The 25,510-nt window shown below is 39.4% G+C and overlaps 1 protein-coding gene across 1 annotated transcript in view; it reads left to right on the forward strand.

Moving 5' to 3' along the window:
• CDH8 (cadherin 8) overlaps positions 1-25,510 on the forward strand; it is a 213,391-nt gene that overhangs the window by 157,602 nt on the left and 30,279 nt on the right. The window contains exons 9-10 of the mRNA XM_006129384.5: positions 12,988-13,109; positions 21,459-21,576. Coding sequence (XP_006129446.1) covers positions 12,988-13,109; positions 21,459-21,576 — 240 coding nt within the window. The remainder of the gene's footprint in view (positions 1-12,987; positions 13,110-21,458; positions 21,577-25,510) is intronic.

Consider the following 25,510-nt stretch of genomic DNA (forward strand, 5'->3'; position numbering starts at 1 on the left):
GGTGTGCTGAAGGTAAATACCATTGGAACATTAATTTGGAACCAATGTTCTTTTTCCTGAACAGCATGTTCCAGCAGCCTCTTCCCTGTATATTGGTTGACACACACTGATTCATGGTAATTTCTCAACACCAGCATCTCCCCATATTCTTCAAATAAGGAATCTTTTCCAGTAGTATTAGTCCTTCAAAAACCGCCATACATTAATATGACTTTTTCCATTTCAGAATTCCTCGTGGTCCATTATTTCAATAGGAAAGTTGTCGAATGATATGGCTTAATTTTAATGAGTTCAAAATTAGTCTCAGTGCTTAGCTCCTGTTAAAATCAGAGCATCATGGAGTATTTGAGACACATTCTGTGGTAGTATTTCCACAGTTGAAACATGCCACCTAAATAAAAATTCAGCATCATGACTGCATCCCTTTTAAATCATGGTTGGCTCTGTCAGTTTTATATGGCAAAGAGTTGTCCGTGGGTGCTGTGTTATAAAGTTAAATGAATACATAAGTGTAAAGTCACACAATAAATGTATGATATGTCCAGATTATCTTATTAGACCCATTCGATACAATTATAATTAAGATGTTTGAACGTGATCTGATAAAGACAACTTCTTGAGCATGAAAACACAGATAGAAAATAGATAAAAATAGAAAATAAAAATAGACTTGTGAAACAAACTATTTCTGTATTAGAACTAGAACTTCTCTGTGTTTTCCTACTGCTAATTTAAAATCTTATTATACTGGAAATTTCACTGAGTTAGAGGAGCATGAAATAGCCATTTCCAAACTACATGATGACAAAAAGCTTGTGATTTTCCAGCATTCTACTTTTTATTTAGGTAGTACTTGTTTTTATTTAAAGTACAACTCTGCTTATTACTATTTAAGCAGAACACTGATGTAATTTCTGATTTAATCTAATTAAAAAAGAAAAAGATTAGGAGAGGAAATATTAAAGTATACGTCTCTATTCACTGAATTAGGACTTTCAGTTAAGGCTGCTCTTTTAGTAGTGGGGGCATCCTTGGCTATACCTTCATAGCAGTTTTGTGCTACCCCAGTAGTTGCATAGTGAAGGCCAAGAAACGTACCCTGGTCTTCACTAGGGAGCTATTTAGAAATAGTCCCCCTGGGGGAAGGCACTTCAGGTGAGTTCTATAGCTTTCCCTACCTACTTGCAGGGGCCCGCAATGGGGTTGTGAGGGGCTGTGTGCTCTTCACTCGGCCTACTTAGTCTGGGTTTCTCGCAACGGCCTGTGCATGTAGGTGCACACGGAGCACTAATCTGGAGCACTCAACCCCGTGATGCTCTCGCATAGGACCCCCTCGGTCTTTCTCACTAGATTCCTGTAGATGCCTGACTTAGTCTGACCTCTGTGGCAGGACAACTTTCCACGACAAGCTACCACTAAGTAGCCTGGGGTCAAGGAACCACACAGCATTGCCACACATAGCACAGGCTTGTACCCACACTTAGGTAGGATTCGCTCCCAATCAAGTGCGGCGATGCAGAGGAGACTGATCCCATGCATGGGAATCTTCCAGTGGGAAAAAGAGGAGGGGAACCCAGTAGCACTCTTTCTAGCAAGTGGAGTCTACTGCTCACACACACACCTTCCCCAAAACCCCAACCCCCTCCTCCAGCAGCCAGGGATAGAAGTTGTCTTTTGCAGGATACTACTAGTGCCAGACCGAGCATGTCCAGGACGCAGTAGGAAGCTGAGCTGTCCTGTCCCCCCTCTCCCACCCACCGGCTCCTGGACTGGCCGGCACCTTCCTATGCCTGCTTGTCTCTGTGCCATGAGTGTAACAATGCTCCCCTAGGATTTCTGTGCCCCTCCTGGAAAGTGTTCACTGTCTATGCAACACATGGCCTTGCTCGAAGTACATTGCCATCATCTGAACCAAGACCTTTGGTATTGGCCCAGAGATCAGGGCTAGGCTTCATACACGGTGCCTCCTAAGATGAATGTCTTTGTAACTTTTCTTCATCGCTGGGCCAGCTGCAAGCTTGGCACGTCCCTCACCTCCCATTCCATCTTCCCAACTCCATGGGATCTACAGGCAGAAGAGAACCCACAAGGATCTGTGTGGGAGCTGATAGCCTGCCTGCAGTCCCTCATCCACGAGCATGAGGAGCAGTGCTGGGAGCTGGCTACTGACCAGGAGCAGAGGAGACTGTCTGGGACCAGCTGGCACATCAGTATGAGGCCATGTGCTCCTTCCTCACAGTGATGATCATAGAATCATAGAACACTAGAGCCGGAAAGGACCTCAAGAGGGTCATCAATTGCAGTCCCCTGCTCTCACGGCAGGACCCAGTATCATCTAGACCAGGCCTGGGAAAAATATGGCCCATGGGCCACATCCAGCCCACCAAGCCCCACGGAGGCAGTGGAGAGCCCCAGGCAGGCTCCTCATCTTGCATGCAGCCCAGCGCCCCATGCAGAAATGCGGCTGCAGGGCTCCATTTCTGTTTTAAAACTGGTGTTAAAACAGAAACCAGACAATGGGAGCTGTTTGTTAGAATAACAGGCAGCTTAGAAGAATCACACCCCTTCTCCTGGGCTCAGTTGTTCATGAAGCACATGGCCAGGCAGGCTGGCTGTCTGGGAAACATTTTAAGCTCTGCAGGCAGGCAGGCTAGTTTGGTAGCTGACACATAAGTCTTTTGACTGCAGCCTGTTTCTGTCACCCCAGACCTTTCCTGCCCCAAATCTCTGCCCCCCCACTCAACATACCCAAACCTTCTGACCCCTTCTTATACCCATACCCCCTCCCAGATCTGGCACTCCAATCTTTTGCTCCAGATCACAATCCCCTCCTACCCAGGTCACATCCCAAACCCCTGTACTCCAGTCCCCTGCCCTACGTCACAACCGCCTGCTTCATCCCAACTCCCTCCCAGCCTCCAGTCTCCCTCCTGCACCCCAGTCCCTTACTCCAAGCTCCCCTCTTCACCCAGCCTCCATTCCAGACCCTGTATCTCCTCCATTAATATCAGGGAAGAGTGCAGCCCTCATCCACTTTCCAAAATCTTGGAGTGGCTCCCTCACCAAAAATTATTGCCCACCCCTGGTCTAGACCATCCCTGATAGATATCTATCTAACCTGCTCTTAAATATCTCCAGAGATGGAGAGCCACAACCTCCCTAGGCAATTTATTTCAGTGTTTAACCACACTGACATTTAGAAAGTTTTTCCTAATGTCCAACCTAAGCCTCCTTTGCTGCACTCCTATTGCTTCTTGGAGTACATGGCCTCATGTATGGCCTGCCACCAGCCACCTCCCTGGCCCCCATGGCTTCCTCTCCTAGACCCCTGCCAGGGGCCTCTGGGACCCCAGAACACAGAATGGTTGGCCCTTTCAAGCACTCAAAGCCTCCCGACCAACCAGAGGCAGGCACCCGTGCCAGCACCATCCCTGAGCCCCTCTCCCCTGTCCACTTCCTTCCCCCTTTCTGGGTTCTTTCCCCAGTCCCTCTCCTGTTGTATATCCCCCCAATAAAGAAGTAGGCTGCATCACCAAGGATGATGCTGGGCATGAATACCTCCCTGTCTCTGATGCTGTGGTCATTGAAAAAAGTTTTGGCATGCATCTTTTGGAAAAGGCAGGAGTTCCGGAAGATGTGAGCATAGTTCGCCTTCCCTGAACAACTGACGTTGATGTCAGTAAAGTCTCCCTTGTGATCCATGAGAGCCTGCAGCACCATGGAGAAGTATCCCTTCCTGTTTATGTCATTGGAGGCACAGTGGTCAGGGGACAGGAGGAAGTATTCATGCCATCTATACCCTCCACTCCCACATTTGGGGAAGCCCATGGCAGCAAAGCCATCAACGATGGTGTCCATGTTCCACAAAATGACGACTCTTCATAGCAGCACCTTGGCTACCTGTAGAAACACAGCCTCAGCTGTGGATTTCCCCACACTGAACTGGTTCCCAACAGAGCAGTCCCTGTCTGGCATGGTGATCTGCCACAGAATGATGGCGACATGCTTCTGCAAGGGGATGACTGGTCTCGTGTGGGTATCCTCATGAGCGAGCCACTCACAGAGCTTCTGGAAGGTGGCCTTCCACATGTGGAAGTTCCGCTGCCACTGCTGGTCATCCCATAGCTGCAGGCTGATGTAGTCCCACCAGTCCAAACTGGTCTCCCACCACCAAAAGCTGTGTTCTGCAGTGTCCAAGAGATTGAGGGGCATGTACAGCAGTGAGAGCACCAGAACTTGGGTGAACAGGGCCTGCAGACTGGGCTGCTCCTCATCTTGCTGGAGCTTCATTCAGGCAATTTGTAAGTACTGTACCATGAGGTGCAGCACTAGGCCCGTAGACCAGCATTGCTTTGCAGCAGCTCTGGCTCCCTGTTGTAAGTGCTGTCATGTGCACGAGGGCAGCCAGAGCACACTGTATCCCTTTTGTGCCCCTTGAGGTGGGAGGCAATGGAGGAGTGGCATGTGAGACGTGGCCATAGAGAGTAACCCCAGAAAGTACGCATTATAGCTTGCCTGATTAAGCAGCCACAGGAAATCTCCACCCTCTTGGTGCCCTTCCTAGAGTGCTTCCAAGGGCTCTAATCAGTGTGGATGCACTAATTTTGATGCTTCCCCATAGAGGGGACATGCTATTTCAAATTTGTAAAATCTGGAGTTATGATGTCAAATTTAGGTATTTCAAAATATTTCCGTAGTGTAGACATGCACTTAAAGTATTCCAGAAGGATTACTTACCCACTACACTCAAAAGCACATGTTGCACTTTTAGCCAATTCATTGTACTCTTCAGGACAAGATCTGTCTCCTATGCTGCCTGTGGGTTAGGATCTTTATGTGCTACAAAGTTATAAATACTAATAAATAAGAATGACAACTGAACTGTAATACTTTCAGTCCCAGTGCTATAGTATCCATTATTTCAAGGTCTCAGGAACTTGTTTGGCTCTAATAACCATCCCATAGTGGTGAAATAAGCCTAACAGATTGTATTTGGAGATTTGGAAAAGTTTGATTAGTTGGGATGTTTTAATTTTATCATCTCTGTGTATTGCATGTCAAATGTTGGAGCCCTAGTCCTACCTTGATCTAGTTTGCTACTGGAATCAATGGTTGGTTTGCCAAAGACTTCCAGATTTGACCATTATTTGCTAGTTCACCTCTAGACAGTGCTGAAATAATGCAATGTTTATTTTCATTACATTTCTAGTGCAATTTTTTCAGACCTGTGTAGTTTCAGGTAAACCTTTAATCTTGTAGATCTGAACCGAACTGAACCTTCTAATATTTTCAGAGTCACTTATCACTAATTGGTTCCGCTAGCTCCTTTAGACAGTTACATCCTTTCCTGATGTCTGCCTTGTTAGACAGTGGGAAATCAGGCTGTATTTACCACTTCCAGCTCAGAAGTGCTTAGGGCCTGCAGATCACAGGCAACAATGACATCTTTAGTAATTATATGGAAAGAGATAACAAGTGCATGCGTATGCACCTAATTTGCAAGTGCAGAGCAATTATTGTTATGTTTGTGGCAATTGTGCCTGCAGATGACCAATGGGGTGTGCCCTACCAGGACTGAAAATGAGGTCTTTAAAGTGTGTAGCGTGGCTCTGAAAACAGATCTGCTAAAATAGCATTATGGAAATCCTTTGTTCATTGTCTTGCAATAATATCCTTATCAATTATACTTAATTTACAAAGTTATTATTTTATTTCTTTTATTTTAAGAGAGAGCCCTGCAAACTCCCTTAGGTTGTGAGAATCGAGCTGGGCCTTTTCATGTGTGTATAATCATCGTCATCAGTAATAAAACATTTAGAAGCCAAATTAGGCTTATTATGAAAAGTATTCTGTCCCATTACCTTAGTGATGTTCTATGCCACCTGTGCAACCTCTTTGCCTTTCATGATTTGCACCAGAGTAACTGATTGGAACAATCCAGTAGCTGTATAGGAAGAATAGGCCCCATCTTACCCTGTTCAACTTTTTGACTCTGCAAGGTGAAGAGAGGAAAGTGATATAAACTTACTTCCTTAATTTGATTTGATAAAAATGATACTTTAGTACATAAAAACGTGTCATTTTACGTATTAACATTTTAGAATGGAAACATACTTCAAAGATTTTCTAGTATGTAACAAGGACTGGGGATTCTAAGATATTAGGATAAAGCTAACAGACTGGTTTGAACTCAAAAGTATTATAAAATACATACAAGTACTTTTCCATACAGAAAGAGGTGCACTCTGGAAGTGCCAAATTGGATAATGAAAGAAATGTTAAGTAGAAACATAATGTATTTATGACAATAAAAATCTACCTGTCTATTAATATTTCATTGTTTGTTTTAACTATTTCAATAGTTATATATTCTGACATACTTATATGCAAAGCACTGTACATAAGTGAAAAGTCACTGAAGTGTTTGAGGTGACAACAGAGAGGTGTGGCTCACAGTGCTAATGACAAAAATTGGTGAGTTCTGTAAACAATATAGAAACCTCTCTCTTTTTTTCTCTTAGGGTGCATCTACACAGCACCCTAAATTTGAAAGAAGATATGCAATTTGCGCTGTGCAAATTGCGTATCTTATTTCGATTGAATTTTGAAATAGCCTATTTCAAAATTTGGCATGTCTATACAGTGCGAAATTTTGAAATAATGTGCTCTTTTGAGACATCACTTAACCCTCCTGGAACAAGGATTACTGGGATGCAGAAATAGCATGCCCATTATTTAAACAAATATTTTGAAATAACGGATGGCTTGTTAAGATGCAGGGTAGCTATTTTGTGATACTGCAGGTATCCCGAAATAGCCGTGCAGTATATGTACCCTTAGATGGCAGTTTATTTCATTGTAATCTGAAGGACCCCAAAAAATGTCCCCAAGCAGTGGCTATCCACTTGTTTGGAGATTTCCAATCCAGTTGGGTCTCTTTGTCCTATTTAGCAAATTAATTTTTTTAATGAACTCTCATGAAGTTCCTAATTATAATATATTTAAATATAATGTTTGTGTTTCATATGAAAGACAAACATTTTGGGGACAGTCACAAGGGACATGAATAATTTCTTTAGAAGCTTATCTAATTAATTACACTCCTCTCTAATGTCTTTAAAATTTGAACTGTCATTGTTTCTTTAATTTAGATAAAAGTAAATCTTTAGTGTTTAAATGTGACACTGCTGCTGAGAATTCTGAAAAGCCAATACATTCATTGTTTATGTATTATCAAGTAAAGATAAAGGAAATGTGCTTAAAATGTTTTGGCTTTGTGAATTGCATATTAACCTTCTTTAAATGTGTACATATCATTAATGCAATGTTGTTATGAATGGGATAAAGTAGGAAAGTTTATGATTCATTGCATTTATCATGCACCTTTTTATGGAACAAGTTCATCCTCTGTGGAGATGATCTCCCCTAGAACTTTTCCTAGGCTATGTAACTGTGACTAACTTCAAGCCTTATGCATTTAAGATACAATATCTAGTAAACTCACATACCTTATATAACTATAAATGGGATGTTCTAAGCTTTCCAGGGGACACAAAACATTTGTTTCTAAGCTTCCAAGGTTTGCGGATATCATACTTTTGAATCTTTAAATAGACACTTTTATGTTATTTCAGATAATTTTTAGAAGAGCTGAAAATGTATTCAGGGTAATTGCTTTTCCTTCTGAGCAATGTACATTGAGAATCATGGTAATTAAGGCAGCTGGCTTTACAGGTGGAGAGACATAAAATATAATCCCAGCAGCATTCCCTATAAGATATGTGATTGTGCAACCACTCAGGGAAGATTCAAATACAGCCCAGTTTATTAGCAGAGCAATCATAGGCAGCAGGTTTAAAACAAACAAAAGGAAGTTTTTCTTCACTCAGCACACAGTCAACCTGTGGAACTCCTTGCCAGAGGGTGTGGTGAAGGCTAGAACTTTGACAGGGTTCAAAAAAGAACTGGCTGTTAGCCAGGATGTGTAGGAATGGTATCCTTAGCCTCTGTTTCTCTGGAAGTGGGTGACTGGGGAGGGATCATGTGAGTATTACCTGTTGTGATCCCTCCCTCTGGGGCATCTGGTATTAGCCACTGTTGGCAGACAGGATACTGGGCTAGATGGACCTTTGATCTGAGCCAGTATGTATGTTTTTATATTCTAATCACTGCCAGGTTTTTTGTTTATATTGGTGGTGAACATTTGCACATATGTTGGTGCACTAGTGTTGGTTAAGCATGTCGGCACATGCCTCGGTGCAAAACGTATTACGCATATAGGTGGAAAAAATTAGAGGGAACATTGAATCTCTGTATTTTTTTTAAACTTTGTAAATTTGTATTGAGGATTTTCCCCTTCTCTCCTTCATAAAATATGTGGTATTTCTAGAATGGTATGTACTGTGGTGTGGTATAAAGGTGTTTTTGACACTTGTTTGGTAGCGCCTGCCTGGTGTTTACCTTTAGAGACATTTATTTAGAGGACAAGAATCCCCTCCTTAGGGTTCAGAGCCCAAGGTCTAACAGAAGCTGTAATAACAATGAGCTGTGCTGTGGCCCTTGAGAGACAAACGCATGTATTAGGTCATGAGCTTTGGTGGGTAAAACCCACTTCATCCAGCCTGTGGACTGGTCCAGTCTGTGGCTGATAGTGAGGTAGAAATAGTTGAAATCCTGGTGAAATTCTTCAAGGGACTCCTTCCTGTGGGTCCACATGATGAAGGTGTCAGCAATGTAATATAAATAGAGTTGGCGTGCTAGTGGATGGGAACTGAGGAAATATTGTTTTAGGTCAATTATAAAAATGTTGCCATATTGTGGGGCTATGAGAGTACCCATAGCAGTGCCACTGACATGAAAGTACAAATTGTCCCTAAATCGGAAATATTTGTGGGTGAGGACAAAGTCCCACAGCTCAGCCACTAGGTGTGCTGTGGCATTATTGGAAATAGTGTTACTGACAGCTTCTGTTTCATTTTCATGTGAAATATTGGTGTAAATAACTTTTTTATCCATGGTGACCAGGATGGTAGTTTCAGGAAGATTACTGATGTTCTGTAGTTTCCTCAGGAAGTCAGTGGAGTTAGGTAGGAATGTTGAGAGCATAAGGTCTGAGGAGAGATTCAACATAGCCAAATAATCCTGCCCATGCCTGAGATCATGGGATGTCCGGGATTTCCAGGCTTATTACTCTTGAGCTGAAGATAGAATACTCCTTCGTTTCCAAGTTTAACACTATCAATTTAGGGTTCAATAAAGATCTTAACTAATTAACGGGCTACAAAGGCAATTTCTATGCTTTTGATATTCACATTTCCACACAAAATGCTCTAAATGAGACACATACAGCCTGATTTAATTAGCTTCATTAACATTGGTTCTGCAATTGATGGGTAACTTCTTTTGCTGTTATATATACCCTGGATTCTGTAATTTATACTCTAACTCATCTGATGAAGTGAGTTTTACTCTAGAAAGCTCATGACCTAATACATTTGTTCATATCTAAGGTTCCAGAGGACAGTTCATTGTTTTTAAAGTTATGGACTAACACAGCTACTCCTCTGAGACTTTTTGAAAAGCTATAATGACTACACAGTTAGAGTACTGCACGCCCAAGTCTGTAGATCCAGACTCTGTAACTCACTGCCAAGGGCTGATGCTTGTTGTGTACATGTAATCTCTGTGGCTCAGTTTACCTACCTGTTCTTAAACCTGCATTTTTCTGAAAGGACATTATTCTGCAGTTTTTATATAGGCAGTTTTTATACAGACAACTTTTTATACAGGCGACTTTTTATACAGGCAACTTCTGCTCAGAAAAATTAGTTTTGCCTGAGACAGGCTTTGAACTGAACTCATGTAGTAGGCAGTTAATCAAAGTGTTGGTACTTAATTGAAGAAAATGATGTAAAATAAAATGCTGTAATAATAGACTAAAGCTTAATTGGGACAAATGCAAAGTACTCTGTTTAGGAAGGAACTGGGAAATAACTGGCTAAGAAGAAGTACTGCCAAAGGGGATCTAGTTGTTATAGTGGATTGCAAACTGCATATGCGTCAACTATGTACACTGTTGTAAAAAATGGTGGCATGTATTAGCAAGAGTTTTATAAGAACAACCCAGGAAACTACAGACCAGTTAGTTTAACTTCTGTGCCAGGGAAGATAATGGGAGCAGATAATTAAGGAAATCATCTGTAAACACCTGGAAGGTGGCACGGTGATAGGGAACAGCCAGCATGGATTTGTAAGGAACAAATCATGTCAAACCAATCTGATAGCTTTCTTTGATAGGATAACGAGTTTTGTGGATAAGGGAGAAGCGGTGGATGTGGTATACCTAGACTTTAGTAAGGCGTTTGATACGGTCTTGCATGATATTCTTATCAATAAACTAGGCAAATACAACTTAGATGGGGCTACTATAAGGTGGGTGCATAACTGTCTGGATAACCATACTCAGAGAGTAGTTATTAATGGTTCATAATCCTGCTGGAAAGGTATAACAAGTGGGGTTCCGCAGGGGTCTGTTTTGGGACTGGCTTTCTTCAATATCTTCATCAACAATTTAGATATTAGCATAGAAAGTACGCTTATTAAGTTTGCAGATGATACCGAGCTGGGAGGGGTTGCAACTAATCTGCAGGATAGGGCCATAAGTCAAAATGATCTGGACAAATTGGAGAAATGGTCTGAGGTAAACAGGATGAAGTTTAATAAAGACAAATGCAAAGTGCTCCACTTAGGAAGGAAAAACCAGTTTTACACATACAGAATGGGAAGCGACTGTCTAGGAAGGAGCATGGCAGAAAGGGATCTAGGGGTTATAGTGGACCACAAGTTGAATATGAGTCAGCAGTGTGATGCTGTTGCAAAAAAAGCAAACATGATTCTGGGATGCATTAACAGGTGTGTTGTGAGCAAGACACAAGAAGTCATTCTTCCTCTCTACTCTGCACTAGTTAGGCCTCAGTTGGAGTATTTTGTCCAGTTCTGGGCACCACATTTCAAGGAGGATGTGGAGAAAGTGGAGAGATCCAGAGAAGAGCAATAATAATGACTAAAGGTCTAGAGAACATGACCTATGAAGGAAGACTGAAAGAATTGGGTTTGTTTAGTTTAGAAAAGAGAAGATTGAGGGGGGACATGATAGAAGTTTTCAGGTATCTAAAAGGGTGTCATAAGAAGGAGGGAAAAAACTTGTTCATCTTGGCCTCTGAGGAAAGAACAAGAAGCAATGGGCTTAAACTGCAACAAAGGAGGTTTAGGTTGGACATTAGGAAAAAGTTCCTAACTGTCAGGGTAGTCAAACACTGCAATAAATTGCCCAGGGAGGTTGTGGAATTCCCATCTCTGGAGATATTTCAGAGTAGGTTAGATAAATGTCTATCAGGGAGGGTCTAGACAGTACTTGGTCCTGCCATGAGGGTAGGGGACTGGATTTGATGACTTCTCGAGGTCCCTTCCAGTCCTAGTTTTCTATGATTCTATGATAAGCAAGGCATGAGAAGTGAATCTTGAGCTCTATTCTGCATTAATACAACTTGGATTTATGGTATCTGGTTTTGATTGCCACATTTCAGGAAAGATGTGGACAGACTGGAGAAAATCCTGAGCAGAGCAACAGAAAAAATTAAAGATCTAGAAAATATGATCTTTGAGGAAAGGTTGAAAAAAAATGGGTTTGTTTAGTCTTGAGGAGAGAATACTGAGGGAGGGGCATGATAATAGTTGTCAAGTATGTAAAAGATTGTTGCAAAGAGGAGGTAGAAGAATTAGTCTTGTTAACCTCTATGGCTAAGACAAGAAGCAATGGAATTAAATTTCAGGAAGGGCCATTTAGACTAGACATTAGGAAAAATTCCAGCCAAGGTAATTAAATACTGGATTAAATTGCCCAGGGAATGCCTCTATCTTTGGAGGTTTTTAAGAGCAGGTTAGACCAACACCTGCCAGGGACAGTCATATTCCACCCTAGAGTGCAGGAGACAGGAATAGAAGACCTATCAAGGTCCCTTCCAGTCTGACACTTCTAAGGATTATAGCAGGATTATGGGCATAGCATTAGGCTACTGAAATAGTATTTATGGTTTAAAATACTTTTTTCTAACCATTATAATAGCCATTTAGACAATCACTCTTTAAATAAAGCATATATTCGCTATTTAGGGAAAATGGTCACAAGATCTCATATTCAGAGTTCTTAATTTTGTGTAAAATACATGAAAAGCACATACACACTCTCTAATTCAACGAGGACACATAAATTTCAGTCAAAGCAGAACTCTAATTGTTGCTTTAGCTCAGCTTTCCAAAGAGTTTCCTGGGGTTCTTTTGCAATGTACGATGATGAACTTTATGCAAATACTTTAATATTAAAAATGATGGGGCTTTATTTCAGAAAAGTAAGAAGTTCAAAGGCCACTTTTCTGGTCAACAATATATGAATCAGAGTGCTTTAAAACTCTCAAGTAATATCCAGTCTCATCAATGTCAAGCCTGCAGCCCATCTTTCTCTGAATTTGGTCACAGCATTAATCGTATTTGCAATGAAGAAATAATAGATGTGCAGTCAAAACAACTAATGGAGTAAAATGTGCTGTGAACTACAAAGATAAACAAAGAAATAAATCTATGTTGTTTACAGCCTTCTCTTTCAATGGTATAATGGGCTTTATCAATAAAACAATACAAACTTCATCAGAGAAAAATCTAGCAATTTAGGCTGAGAAGGTCTAACAACAAATGCAGTTTGCGATAGGGATTTATTTGCTTTTTCCTCCCTTCAATAAATAAGCTATTTATCTTTATCTTATGTTTCAATTGTATGATCTATCATGAAGAAAGCATTTCGATTAAGCAAAAATTAAGAATGGGCATGGTATACTTCCTATATGAAAGTGTTTCTATCTTGAGCCCTTTATAACTTCAATCCCAAATGAAATATTCTTACCTTTTATGTTATGCTATGTTTTCTTCTCTTAGGGAACCACAGTCAAGTATCCCGAGTACCTGTTGCTATCAAAGTTCTTGATGTAAATGACAACGCTCCTGAGTTTGCATCAGAGCATGAAGCCTTTTTATGTGAGAATGGGAAGCCTGGACAAGTAAATATCTCCATGTTGTTGATGCTGTGTAATTTTTGTAAATTCTCCCCGTAATCTGTCAGCAAATGTGAGTTGTATCGTATCTCCAAATTACCTAGATTTTGTCTGGAATGTAATGTTGAGCTAATACACCCTTTATTTCAAAATATTTGCCTTCGCAGATGTATGAGCTAATATTAGTCACCAGTGAGGAGAGACATAATTATTTTATTTATAATCAAATGAGGAGGTTTGAAATAAAGATAGGTAATTTGGGGTCTGATCCTGTAAAGTGCTGAGTTCCTGAAATTCCCATTGACTTCAGTAGAAGTTAAGGGAGCTCAGCAGCACCTCACAAGTTCACATCCTTAATTAGGAGAAAAACTATGATCCTGCCTAAATCACAAACATCCATCTCCTGTAGTTTGGCAGTCTTTTCTGGGCCAGTTGCTTTCTTCAGTTGCTCTAGATTTCTCAGGATTCACTTGTGCATGCAAGTGATTTAATATCAGGCAGAAGAGAACCCTCTGAATGTATAATCAAACAGCAGAGTATGTGTCACAGCTAGCACGTTAACAATGGGTATAGATAGAGTTTTGGAACACTTTTGTTCCGGGATGGGTGCTCAAAGTGAGACTTGCTTCCTATGTGCATCTTGTGATTTGGATGAAATGGACTGATGCAGGAAGAAGGTGGTGATGGAGGGACAAGACATTTCAACAAGGTCAGCTAAAAGTGGTTATAGTTAATGAATTAATTCTAATGTTTAAGGCCTTCCTTAATTTAAACCGATCCCTGCAAACATTTTCAAATATGGCCTTCCTTAGACAGAGCTATAGAGAGTGAAGGGTGAGTATATCACATGCAATATCAGTGACATGATATAACCTTACATAAAGTGATACAGAACAGATGCAATATAATCATTTTTGTCCAGCTTGTGAAGTAGTGTGTTGCAGAAATCCACTGGTTTTTTTTTTCAACCTAATTTATTCTGGGTAATGACATTTTAATTTTAAATAAACAGCAGCTGACAGCATGACACTAAAGTTGTTAATCCAACTATTCTTGTGCCTTATGTGGGTGTTAGGCATTAAACTCACTATTTGCCAAAACATCTTACCTGACGATAGAATCAGAAATTGTTTTATTTTAGTAGTACTGTTTTAGAACATTGCTGTGCCAAGATTTGGTTGTTGTAAAAGATCAATATTTTGACCTTCCAGATGCTTTTTTTCCTTATTGTCGCAATGCATCATTTGAGTAGTAAACATTCTTTATAATCATTCAAGATAAGATTATTGTAATGTCTCCCTTTATGTAATGAATTTTCTTTCTGGCGAGAATACTGACATTTATGCTAAAAAATTTCAGAGTGGATTCTAGTTCCCCATAAGTTCTGTTTTCAGAATTGGGTTATATTAATGATTACATCCCGATCTAAGGGTCAGTGACTGTTCTTGAAATGTGAGTATGTACCAGACCTAGGAAGAAATGAGAGACATATATAGAGGTGGTTTTAGTATCCATCTGATTCAACATTTGAATTGAACCACTCTAATCTGACACTCTCTAGTCTGGCAATGTCCATGGTCTGGCATCACTGGCCATGATAGACAGTGTTCCCTTGTAGCTGTGTGGCAGCATAGCCCACAGCTGCTTAATGAGCCTCGCTCAGCCAGTGGTTCAGGACTTGTACATGGAGCTGCCTGAATGAGGGAGAGGCACTTCTTCTTCAGAGACAGCAACAGCTTCCTGCTGAGGACAGATCAGTTAGTCTCCACCAGTTGTCCAGAACAGTCCCCTCCCTACCGGCTGGGAGAGACTTGCTGTTCTGTCCTCAGCAAGAACCTGTTGCCCCTCCCCCGACAAGGAAGCTCCATCCGCGAGTCCTGAGCCCCTGACTGGGCAGGGCTCATTAAGCAGCTGCAGGATTGTGCTGCCACACAACTTTGAGAGAACATTGTTTGTCATGATTTCAGTTAGCCGGATGTCCACTTATCATGGATGTGGCCAAATTTCCTGCAGTTCTATAAAGTATGTTTACAGCCACCAGACCTAGCTCTCAGTGTTCTGTGCTGTTATTTAGCTCTAATTTACCCCTAAATGTCTGCTAAGAGCCCAGAAAGCAGTAGAAGTGTTGGTAATGCTGCTAGACAATATTGACCTCCTGTGGTCTGGTAAATTCTCTGCTCTGACACTAGTCAGGTCCCAACAGTGCAGGAGTAGAGTGGCTCAACTTGTACCACATTAGAGCTGGGTGAAAAAAAAATCACAATTTCTATTTTTCCAAAAATGTTAAATTAAGGAACTCAAACAGCTGCTGTAAAACCAGCATCAATGCAGACAAAATCCCTTAAAAATTAAGTGTTCATAAAAAATATCAAAAGCCAGCTCCATACTGCTATTATCACTGTGATATCAGAGTTACGCTGATATTAGCAAGAATTGTGTATCCTATGAGATAATGGATCCTTCTGTTTCTCATGCTGGGGCATGTGGTCCTAATTCTGCAACTTTTTCTCCATTTTTTGCTCCAGTATAGGTGCAAGTATCCTCAGTTGTACTGTAACTTGTAGGAGCAGGGTGCAAGGTAGCAAGAAGTAAGGTAGCCATATTATTCAAATATGCAGGACACAGTTCATCTCAAAATCTCAGCAAATAAGCTGGCTGATATATTTTTTTCATATTCTGTATTAAAATGTTGCAGGTAAACATTAACAAGACAAGGTTTTTGATTTTTTTTAAAAGAAACTGAAGTAGAAATAATGCTATTTCTCCAAGCCATAAGAAGGTTAATATGAGAATGTGACTACTATGATATGTAGTACCTAAATCATATTATAGCTAGGTGTTTAGGATTTTAAAGCAGTAATGTGAAGAAAGGGTGCAATTACTTTATGCTATATCAGTATATTTACATTTGCAGATTAACTTAAACCTAAGTTCAAATTGAATTTAAATCATCTTAAGGGAAAAGATTACATCTGAACCTTTTACAAAACCTTATTTGCAGTCCCTAAATATATTGACTGAACCATCTATTACAGTTCAGTTTTCCAACTGTTCTATTTTGGGTGCTGATATAATTGAGAGTGGCAAGTGCAGCTACTGGTGACATGACAGAATGTACTAAAAACAGTTGATGTGTACCATTGCCAGGTGAACTTTCTCTGCTTTTTATTCGTAATATGTAACAGCAATATACAAAAATCAGAGCTGGTAGAAAAAGTGTGTGTGCACCTGTCCAGGCGTAGCTTTTGTACATTTTTACATGCAACAGGCACATAGGAAAATATCTTTTTGAGTTTTTAAGGGGAATAAATCAGATTTATTATCTAGGTATTTTCATAATGAATGAAAAGCAGTTTATGATATTATCCCTAGCTACAAATTTAAATTACTGTAGACCCAGCAATCCCATAAACTTTTAGGACTGACCAGAGTATAACTTTCTGAGACATTTGACCTCTAATTTCATCCTACTTATTCCTCAAAAGATGAGGTTTACAGGATCTTGCAAAAGTATTTTTTTCCGACAAATGGCCCAGTCTACACGGGGCTTTTTAGTGGCAAAACCTCTTCCGCAAAAAGGATCAGCAGAAGATATGCAAATGAGAGCATGATATGCCTCTCTTTTTCCAAAAAAACTTCAGTGTAGACATAACCATAGAGTGCAGTATTAACTGCTCCCAGCTGAAAGAGGGGAAGATCATGCGACTGATGAAGATGGGTTCTAGCTGCATGGCCAACGAAATATTTGTAAAGACAAGGGGTCCACTTCTACATTTCTGTGAATCATCAGGATGTTTCATTTGGTATGCGAAGTGTGCCTGAAACAGCACACTTTCTTTCTGTAAAACCTTTGGCATCTATAATGTTCTAGTCATGGGGAAATTTACAAATACTAGAAACTAGACTTTAATTTTGAGAATGCCTTTCCTCCCATTTTCGCCCATTTTCTACCAATTCAAGCTTTTGTAATCGCATAGAACTATAGTCCGTAATGCTGCTCAGCTCCGGTATGTTTTGAGTATATTAAAGCTATGCTCTACATTAAAATCATACAGAGATAAGTACATTATTTTTGCAAGATTTTTGCTATTTACCTTTCAGCAGCATTCATTATTACTATCCTGATACTCTTCTAGGACAGCAATAATTTCAGGCATCTCTGGCTTTGCAGGAATGTAATATAAAGTTGTAGAACGTAACAGTGTACTTCCCTCCAGGCTATCTTTGTTATGCATTTCAATTGTGATGCATCTGTTAGATAAGATTTTAATTCAGTGTTCTCTTCCTTAACATATATACTTGCTGAATTCCATTCTCAGATTTTGTGAACAGAAAATCAAAATATGGAAAAATGTTGAGCAATTCTGAATTCAGAAACTTTAAGGGCAGCAACCTGACATATATGCATACATAAGCCAGAGGTTCCAAAACTATCCTTTCTGGACCTCCTTATTGTGTTGTTCAGAATCATATGAAAATCCTGTGAGGAAACAGGAGGACAGGTCACCCACAAAGCAGTTTATACCACTGCACATATGTTATATGCTGAAGAAAATCCTTTTATAATGTGTGCACACAAAGAAGAGGAGTCAGGTTGCTATGGGAATGATACCTCATAAATTCTTGGCTTAAGCTAGTAAAATAACAACTGTAATAGTTCACTAATGCTAAGTTTTAACTATATTTTTGTGTGTATTTAGAAAGGAAAATAAACAGATAAAATGTGGGAGAGAATAATGTGAATGTAAGTAATAGGTTTTATAGGACATTGAGAAGAATACAAAAAAACGGCTCATAGAGTTCACCTCTCAAAGATTTCCAATTTAAATAATGACCTGAACTATCTTGCATAGTTTCTCACTGGTGGCTGGTTAGTGGCTTTTATTTCATTGGAACTCTGCAGAAGAAGAAGAAGGAGAGAAATAATTAGAACCAATTCTCCCACATAACACTGGAAAAAAGTACAGTTAAACAACCAGTAAGATATTTAAATTGCATCCCCATGTGATAAATTGCATTTGTCATGCACACTTGAGCACCTAAATTTCATTCTGCCCACTAATCAATCTCCCCATTATGTTTTCCAATAGCATTCTAAGTTTCCAACAAGTTTACAAAAGTCAGCATTAAAAAAAACCCCAAACAAACAAAACCTTGCACAACATTTTGTTTCCTCTAAAAATCGGAATTCACTTCCAACCAGTTCTGCTTTAAGACCCATGACAAAACTTCTTTCTAGCCTTGGAGATTCCCAATACAATTATTTTATTGGGATACATTTTATGTAGTAAAAAGCTTCTCTAGGTTATTTTATAGATATTTTGTTTCCTTTGAGCACAGTCTATTTGAAGTTATGGCAACTAACTCTTTGCAAGTGGAGGGATGCAAAAGTTAGCCCTTTATATAACATAAATAAAAGCCATAATATTTCCTGAGGGTAATTAATGAAGTCATGTGATGCCACAGTGACTACTAGAGGAAAATATTAGGCAACTTACAAAATATGCAAATACAAAATGTTTACACAGACGAATTATAATGTAAGCACATGTGAGAACAAGGCCTTGTGTCACCTAACTCAGCCACACCAACCTCTCCATCATTTGTTTGGACCCAACACCTCTCTATTGCTTGCTGGTGCCTGGGGACTTCTCATCTGCCAAGGTCCAAGCAGCTCCTCTTCCTTAATTCCTCCATGTCCTGCCTCTTGCTGCCTGGGATACTTTCTCTTCTCTAGGGCCATATGTGAAGACAGTGCTCAGTGGCAGGTTAGGTCTGTGTCCTTAGCCCCAAGACTGTTCCACAGACCTCTGCCTGAAAATTGAAGAATTGAAGGAGCACCTTGCTTCTTTGTGATGGCTCCTTTTGCCACAATCCTGTTGCTCACAATCAGTATTAGAGAAATGACAACACTGCAACACAGCCCCCCTCCCTTGTTGCTCCAAAGTGATTCCCTTTCCCCACAAAAAGACTGGGAATTTTTTTTATATACCATCTTATTTCTGCCATCTTTCATATCCAGATTAATATCCTCCACATTTTCCCCAACATATCACTTCACTCCCTTTTTCTGTTATGCAATAACCTGCCTCCTGCTTCCCTCTCATTTTCTCCATCCACCTTTCACAGTGTCTCTGCTGCTCTTCATAGTCCTCGTGTGCTTTTTTTTCACCCCCTGAATTACGATTGCCATTTTGCATGTGGGCCTGGTTTCAATATCACTGAAAAAAGTGGGAGGTAGCAGCCCAACTTTAAGATAAGCCTCACTCCCACATAGAGTTGCCCTGCAGGAAAATGGCAGCCATCTTGCTGACTTTAGACCTGTTGACAGTACTAGGAGATAGTGACCATTTTGAATAGGGGAAACTGTGTCAGTTGAAAAACAGTGGATAACTTAAAAAACTGGACCGCAGCAAATTGTGAATCTTTGTGATAATTGAACATGGTGATATTGTAAACAAAAAGAGGTGTCAGCTATCATTTTATATATTTTCATCACTTCACGTTGACTCAATGGACATTCTAGGATAAAGTTTCAGATTCATATGCACATTAACAATCCTGCAATATTATAATATAGCTACATTAAATTTTCTAAATCATTTCTACAAATAGCTTCTTTGTAACACATTTGACCTATTCAGAATACTTGATGGTATGAGAATGAGTCATCCCAAACTGATGACTATAAAAACTTTATAGAGCATACCAAAAATTATTGTGTCTGTATCTATATCTAACTATAACTACTTAAATCTCTGTACCCATAGAGACACAGAGAGATATAATATATTTAATTTATTGTTGTTTGTCCTTTCTAACTGTCTATTGTGCTATATAGAAGTCTTTAATTCGTGTTCCTACTCCATGGGAAGAAAATGATCATGAATAAGATAATATATGTAATATAAGCATTGTGATAAATATTTGTTATTAAGCTATATTCTCTCACTGAGGCACAAGGAATGTAAACCACAAGTTAGTGTTATTCTACTGTGCCTGAAACTTTACATTTGAAAATACTGCTTTTGGCTGACTTTGAAAGTTGGGCAGGATCATGCCCATTCAAATCCTTCCTCATGAGTAAGGCCATATCCAAACATAACTGCAATTTTCTTTTAATTAGAACTTGCTGTGACTCTTTAACCCAGGATGAATTTGTACATTTTTAGTTGTTATGAGTTTTTTTGTCTGTTTGGCTGTTCCCCCCCACCCCCCCGGGTCTGATGCAATTGGCAATAAAGCAATATGTTTTATTGATGTCAGTGGGAACATGACAATTCAAATACTCATTAAGAGTATGATCCTACATCCACTGAAGCTAGCAGCAAATTTCCCACTGAGTTTGTGATGAATGGGAGGGCTAATGACTGGAATGTCCAGAAAAGAGTATTACCACACCCATTCATCAGAGTTCAATACAGCAGTATCAGAGCTTAAGACCTGTGTCAAGGTCTCTATCTCTCCCTGTCTCCACTTCTTCTGATGAGGACATATTTGAAATCACATAAATCTGTACTCAAATTTAAACCCTACTAAATCCCTCTCCTACTTTTCTGGAAGTGCTGTACTCCTTCTATCATTCTCTCCTATCCATTGCAATCCCATTTGGATTGGAGGAAGATCAGCTGCCACATGAGGGGAAGAGAATGATGGTGGGAGGAATTTTATGGCTAGACTCTTCTAGCCACACTCCCATACAAATCTATATCAAACCATGAGTATCCCAGGAGGCATTGTGCCTCAGAGGCCACTGCTTACAAGGAAAGATTTTTAAAAAGGCTTATTTAAGTCTTGAGAAAAGGAGGCTGCAGGGGCACCTTCAAATATGTGAAGCACTGTTAAGAAGAATGTGTAAATTTGTTCTCCATGTCCACTGACGATAGGACAAGAAGTAATGGATTTTATTTCCTGCAAAAGAAGTTTAGGTTAGATATTAGGAAAAGATTTCTAAAAATAAGGGTATTTAGGGTCTGGAACAGGCTTCCAAAGGAGGTTTGGAAATCCTTCTCATTGGAGGTTTTTAATCTCCACTTGGGGGGAGGCAGGGTCTAAGTTTATTAGATTCTCCCTCATCAGAATGGGCTGGATTTGATTTCTCCTGAGGTCCCATCAAGGCCTACAGTTCTATAAGATCTAGACAGTACACAAAAAAGTTTAGGTGTAGGGGCGGTTCTTACATTTGTGAAATTGAAGTCAGAATATATCCTATTGATAAAAAAAATGTACTTTTCAACAGTGACTCAGATTTTCAGTACTGTTATATATAGCAGGTTAATTTTTAAAACCTTGTGCTGCTGATCAATAGGATTTCTGTCAAGGCTGTAGACTTTATGTTACCTTTTTCTATTGCAGGTAATTCAAACTGTCAGTGCCATTGACAAAGATGATCCTAAAAATGGACATTTTTTTCTCTATAGTCTTCTTCCTGAAATGGTCAACAATCCAAATTTTACCATCAAGAAAAATGAAGGTAAATATAAAACATATATTCTGTGGTACTATATGACTTATTTATTTCTGTTTTGCACTGCTTGATTGACTTCCATTTACTTAACCAATTTGTCCCTTGAGTAATCAGACTGTGGCTTATCTGGGTAATGGTAAGATAATTACACATCTTCAGCTATTTCCACTATCCATACAATAATAGAAAAGAAAAAAAAAACTAAAATGAAAACAAACTTTAGGTCCAGAAAAAAAATCTCATTGGGCTCACATAAAACTTGAGTAGAGGAATTTGGTTTGTGCTCTACTTTTGTTGATTTTGAGATATCAGAGAGAGAGGAAGAGAGAGACTGTAAAATAAGTGATTAAAATGATTTTGATAAATAAATATTGAACCCTTGTTGGCTCACATCTAGTTAGGGACATCTAATTAAATGTTTACTAAATTTCCAAAGGAAAACAGATTTAGGTTGGTGTCTGTGTAAAAATTCTAAAGTACTAGAGTTAAACCTGTTCTAACTAGGACAAGAAAGCTGTTAGGTCAGCAAAGTCTTGAAGGGCACTTTGTATTAGAATTGCTGTTTTATAGCACTTTTGGAAGGGCATAGACACATTGTGTAATACTATAGAAGTGGAATTCATTCATGGTAGGGGGAAAAGAAGTAAACAAATTGAATCAATTTTACTTGAGTTGAGTAATACATTTACTCTGATCCTTTTTCTGGGGACACACTATACCTGAAGGTCATAGAGAGAGAGAGAGAGAGAGAGAGCTAGAAATGGTCACAATAATTCTATAAACAGTACATTCCTGGGAATTTATATTTCAGGCCAGGTTTTCTTTCTAATAACATTGCATCTTGTTTTTGATATCTGGCTGTATCTCAGTCTTGTATATCATATTTGTGCAATGATTATGAAGGAAATCACAGCACACTAGTCAGCCTTATTAGTATTAATAAGAAAATGTATTTGTGTTTATAAAGAAAATGTATAAACATTTGAGAAGAAAACATTGTTTTCATACCAATTGTTATTCTAGATGGAGCAGCCAGTGAAGTATGGTGGTACAGCTTTGATAAATATGGCCTTATAAAAAATACATTTCTGAACCTATTTAAATGTATTATAATTTTCTCTTCTTGGATATGTTTATTATAACATTATTCACTGTAAGTCTATATATTCTTATGAATGTATCCTTACAAAGGAAATGAAGAGTCATTATGGTATTGTATTCTTTTAGTTAGTACATTCATTATAGAAAATAAAGTGACTACAAACCTTCATCATGATCCACAATAATAGAACAGAATTTTGAATTAAGTACCGTAAATATGAAGCTTTCGTAAACATTGCTTTGCCTTCTGCAGCATGACAGAATAAACAAAGGTTTTTTACATGTCTTTTTTAAGCATAGCCTATCTGTTCATAAGGGCCAGATTAAGACACAGTCTTAAGAGGTTACAGGGCTTACTGGAGTGTTCTGAACTGCAGCCACTAAAACACCCTGCATGCTGCATTTTGATCCAGTTCTAACTGTTTGGGGGCAGGCAGAAGAAATGGCTCTGTACACTGCCGTTTGTCCCCACCCCCACCCTTCCAGAGCTGCATTGCTGCAAAGAACATCACACCGGGAAAGTCTGTCCTAGTGCTGCTCTTGCCTGAAGGCTCTGTCCCTGCAGCTCCCATTGGCTGCAATAGCCAGCCAATGGGAGCTATGGGAGGCAACACCTGCAAACGAATTTGGGCCATGTGGAGACATCTGTTTCCACGGGCACCAATTGGGAGCTGTCCCAGGTAAGCATCCACACTTCAACCTCCTGTTCCAACCCACACTCATACCCTAACTCCCTCCCAGACCCCACATCTCATCCCCAAGTCTGAGCCCTTTCCTGCATCAAAACTACTGCCCAGACCCTGTAACCTCATCCCAACCTCCTGCCTTGAGGTCCCTCCCACACTCTTAATCTCTTCATGGAAGCCTGGAGCCCCTTCCTGAACCTTACACCCCTCATCCCCATCCCAGAGCCTACACCCCTATTTGGAGCCCTCACCCCTTCCTGCACCCACCCTACTGTCTCAATCTGCAGCCCCCTCCCCTACATGCGATCCACTTATTTTGTCAGAGCCTGGAGACCTCCACAAAATCTAGTAGCCCCACGCTCCCAGAAGTGTTAATTTAGCCCTACTTTTCATACTGCTTATTAACCTTTCCACTCCAGGTTTATTAACCTGTTTATGTCACCTTTGCTCCCTCCTGAAGTCAATAGCAATATTCCTATTGACTAGTACAGAAGGAGTAAGGCCTTAACATTCTTTTTGACATCCCATTCTGTGTTTTATCATTAAAAATTTGGTGTATTTTCATAATCATCATCTTAATATTATTAATAATAAATCTAAATCCACTATTTTTTCTGTTATTAAGAAATAAATGTTCTCAAATTTTACATTAGCATACGTAATTACATTAATCTTTCTATGTCTAATATTATTTCCTTTAAGCTCACTTGTGCATCCTTTAAGAATGCTTTCATCAAGACCAATGACCCGTTTAAAATAGTCCCACTTTTACCAGCTTGAACAAATCTTCCCATGTACAGGAAATACTCTTGCCAAATCCAAAATAAGGGAATAATACAGGTGAGGTGAGATAAAGTGCCATTTCACAAAGTTTGTATCTATACAGATACTGGAACCAAGTTTCAGTCTTTGCTGACAAACTCAATGTTAGTGAGATTCAGGCTAGCACACTAAAAATAGATTATGTAGATGTTGCTTTGGCTTTTGGGTTCTGAAGTCCACCACTTTCCTTAAGTTACAGAGCCTGAGTTTCAGCCTGAGCGATAACATCCTCCTTGCTTTTTTTTTTTAGTATGTTAGTGTGAGTCAGCCAGACTGCTAGACTCATTCTGCAGGTGTGTGGACAGAGACATAAAGACCCATTATATTGTTAACCCACTTTAGCATTAAGCATGACTTACAAAACCTTCTCTATCTTCAGGATAAGCATGTCTGATTGTTCAAGATTAATTTATTCATTTTTCTGGTAAAATTCAACTCCTTGGTCATAACTCTGGTTTTGGTTTACTAGTACAAGTCAGTTTTCATAACTGTTACAGTATTTCCCTAGCATAAATGAACATGGAATTAAGCCCAGTGTCTCAGTGACCTTTCAATCTACAAATCCTTTTTTTAATGATAAAGTTATCAATTTTGTGTTTTGATTTTCTTTCTGCTTAAATTAAATAATTTCTGTTTGAGTACTTCTTGCCATCCTCCATACTCAGCCAAGCACAGTGCTGCACAAAATCAGCACTTCTCTAGGGTCTTTCTGAAATTGCCTTATTTTCTAACATTGCTTCCTTTATGCTGTACTGTCATTTCTGGGACTGGCAGAAACCTTTGTGCTTGAAGAAGCAGTAGTTTTAATTCATCTCTTCTCTTGGCACTTGTACTCACCCAAAGCAATTTGATATCTGTTGTGGAAATCAAAGTTATGGTTTTGTTTCTGACAAGTGTATATTTTCTGGCCCTAATAATAAAGAAAGGCTACATAACTAGTACTTGCTTGAGCTTCTTCTTGTAACATACTTATAAAAATCTCTGACAATTCACTTTAATTCATCCTCTTCGGGAGAATATGACTTTTAAGCCTTTCAGGCTGTCACCAGGTAATCTAATAATTTGTGAGTTGAGTTATCTGTGCTGTATAGTTTGATGAATGATATTCTAATAGGCTGAAGTCTGTCTTCGCTACATTTTTAACTGACCTTTTGACATAATGTTGTGTCTTTATTTCCATCCAATAAAACACATTTTTCCCCCTCAAAAATACATTATGTATTAAAGAAATTGGCCAATGTTCATAGCTACTTTCTCTACCTGTGAAATGATTTACAGGCACCATGACAATATTTTTGTCTGTTCTAGCTGGCAAATTTGCATATTTGCAA

Source organism: Pelodiscus sinensis, chromosome 12 (assembly GCF_052426305.1).
Source record: "Pelodiscus sinensis isolate ZL-2025 chromosome 12, ASM5242630v1, whole genome shotgun sequence".
Taxonomy (NCBI): Eukaryota; Metazoa; Chordata; order Testudines; family Trionychidae; genus Pelodiscus; species Pelodiscus sinensis.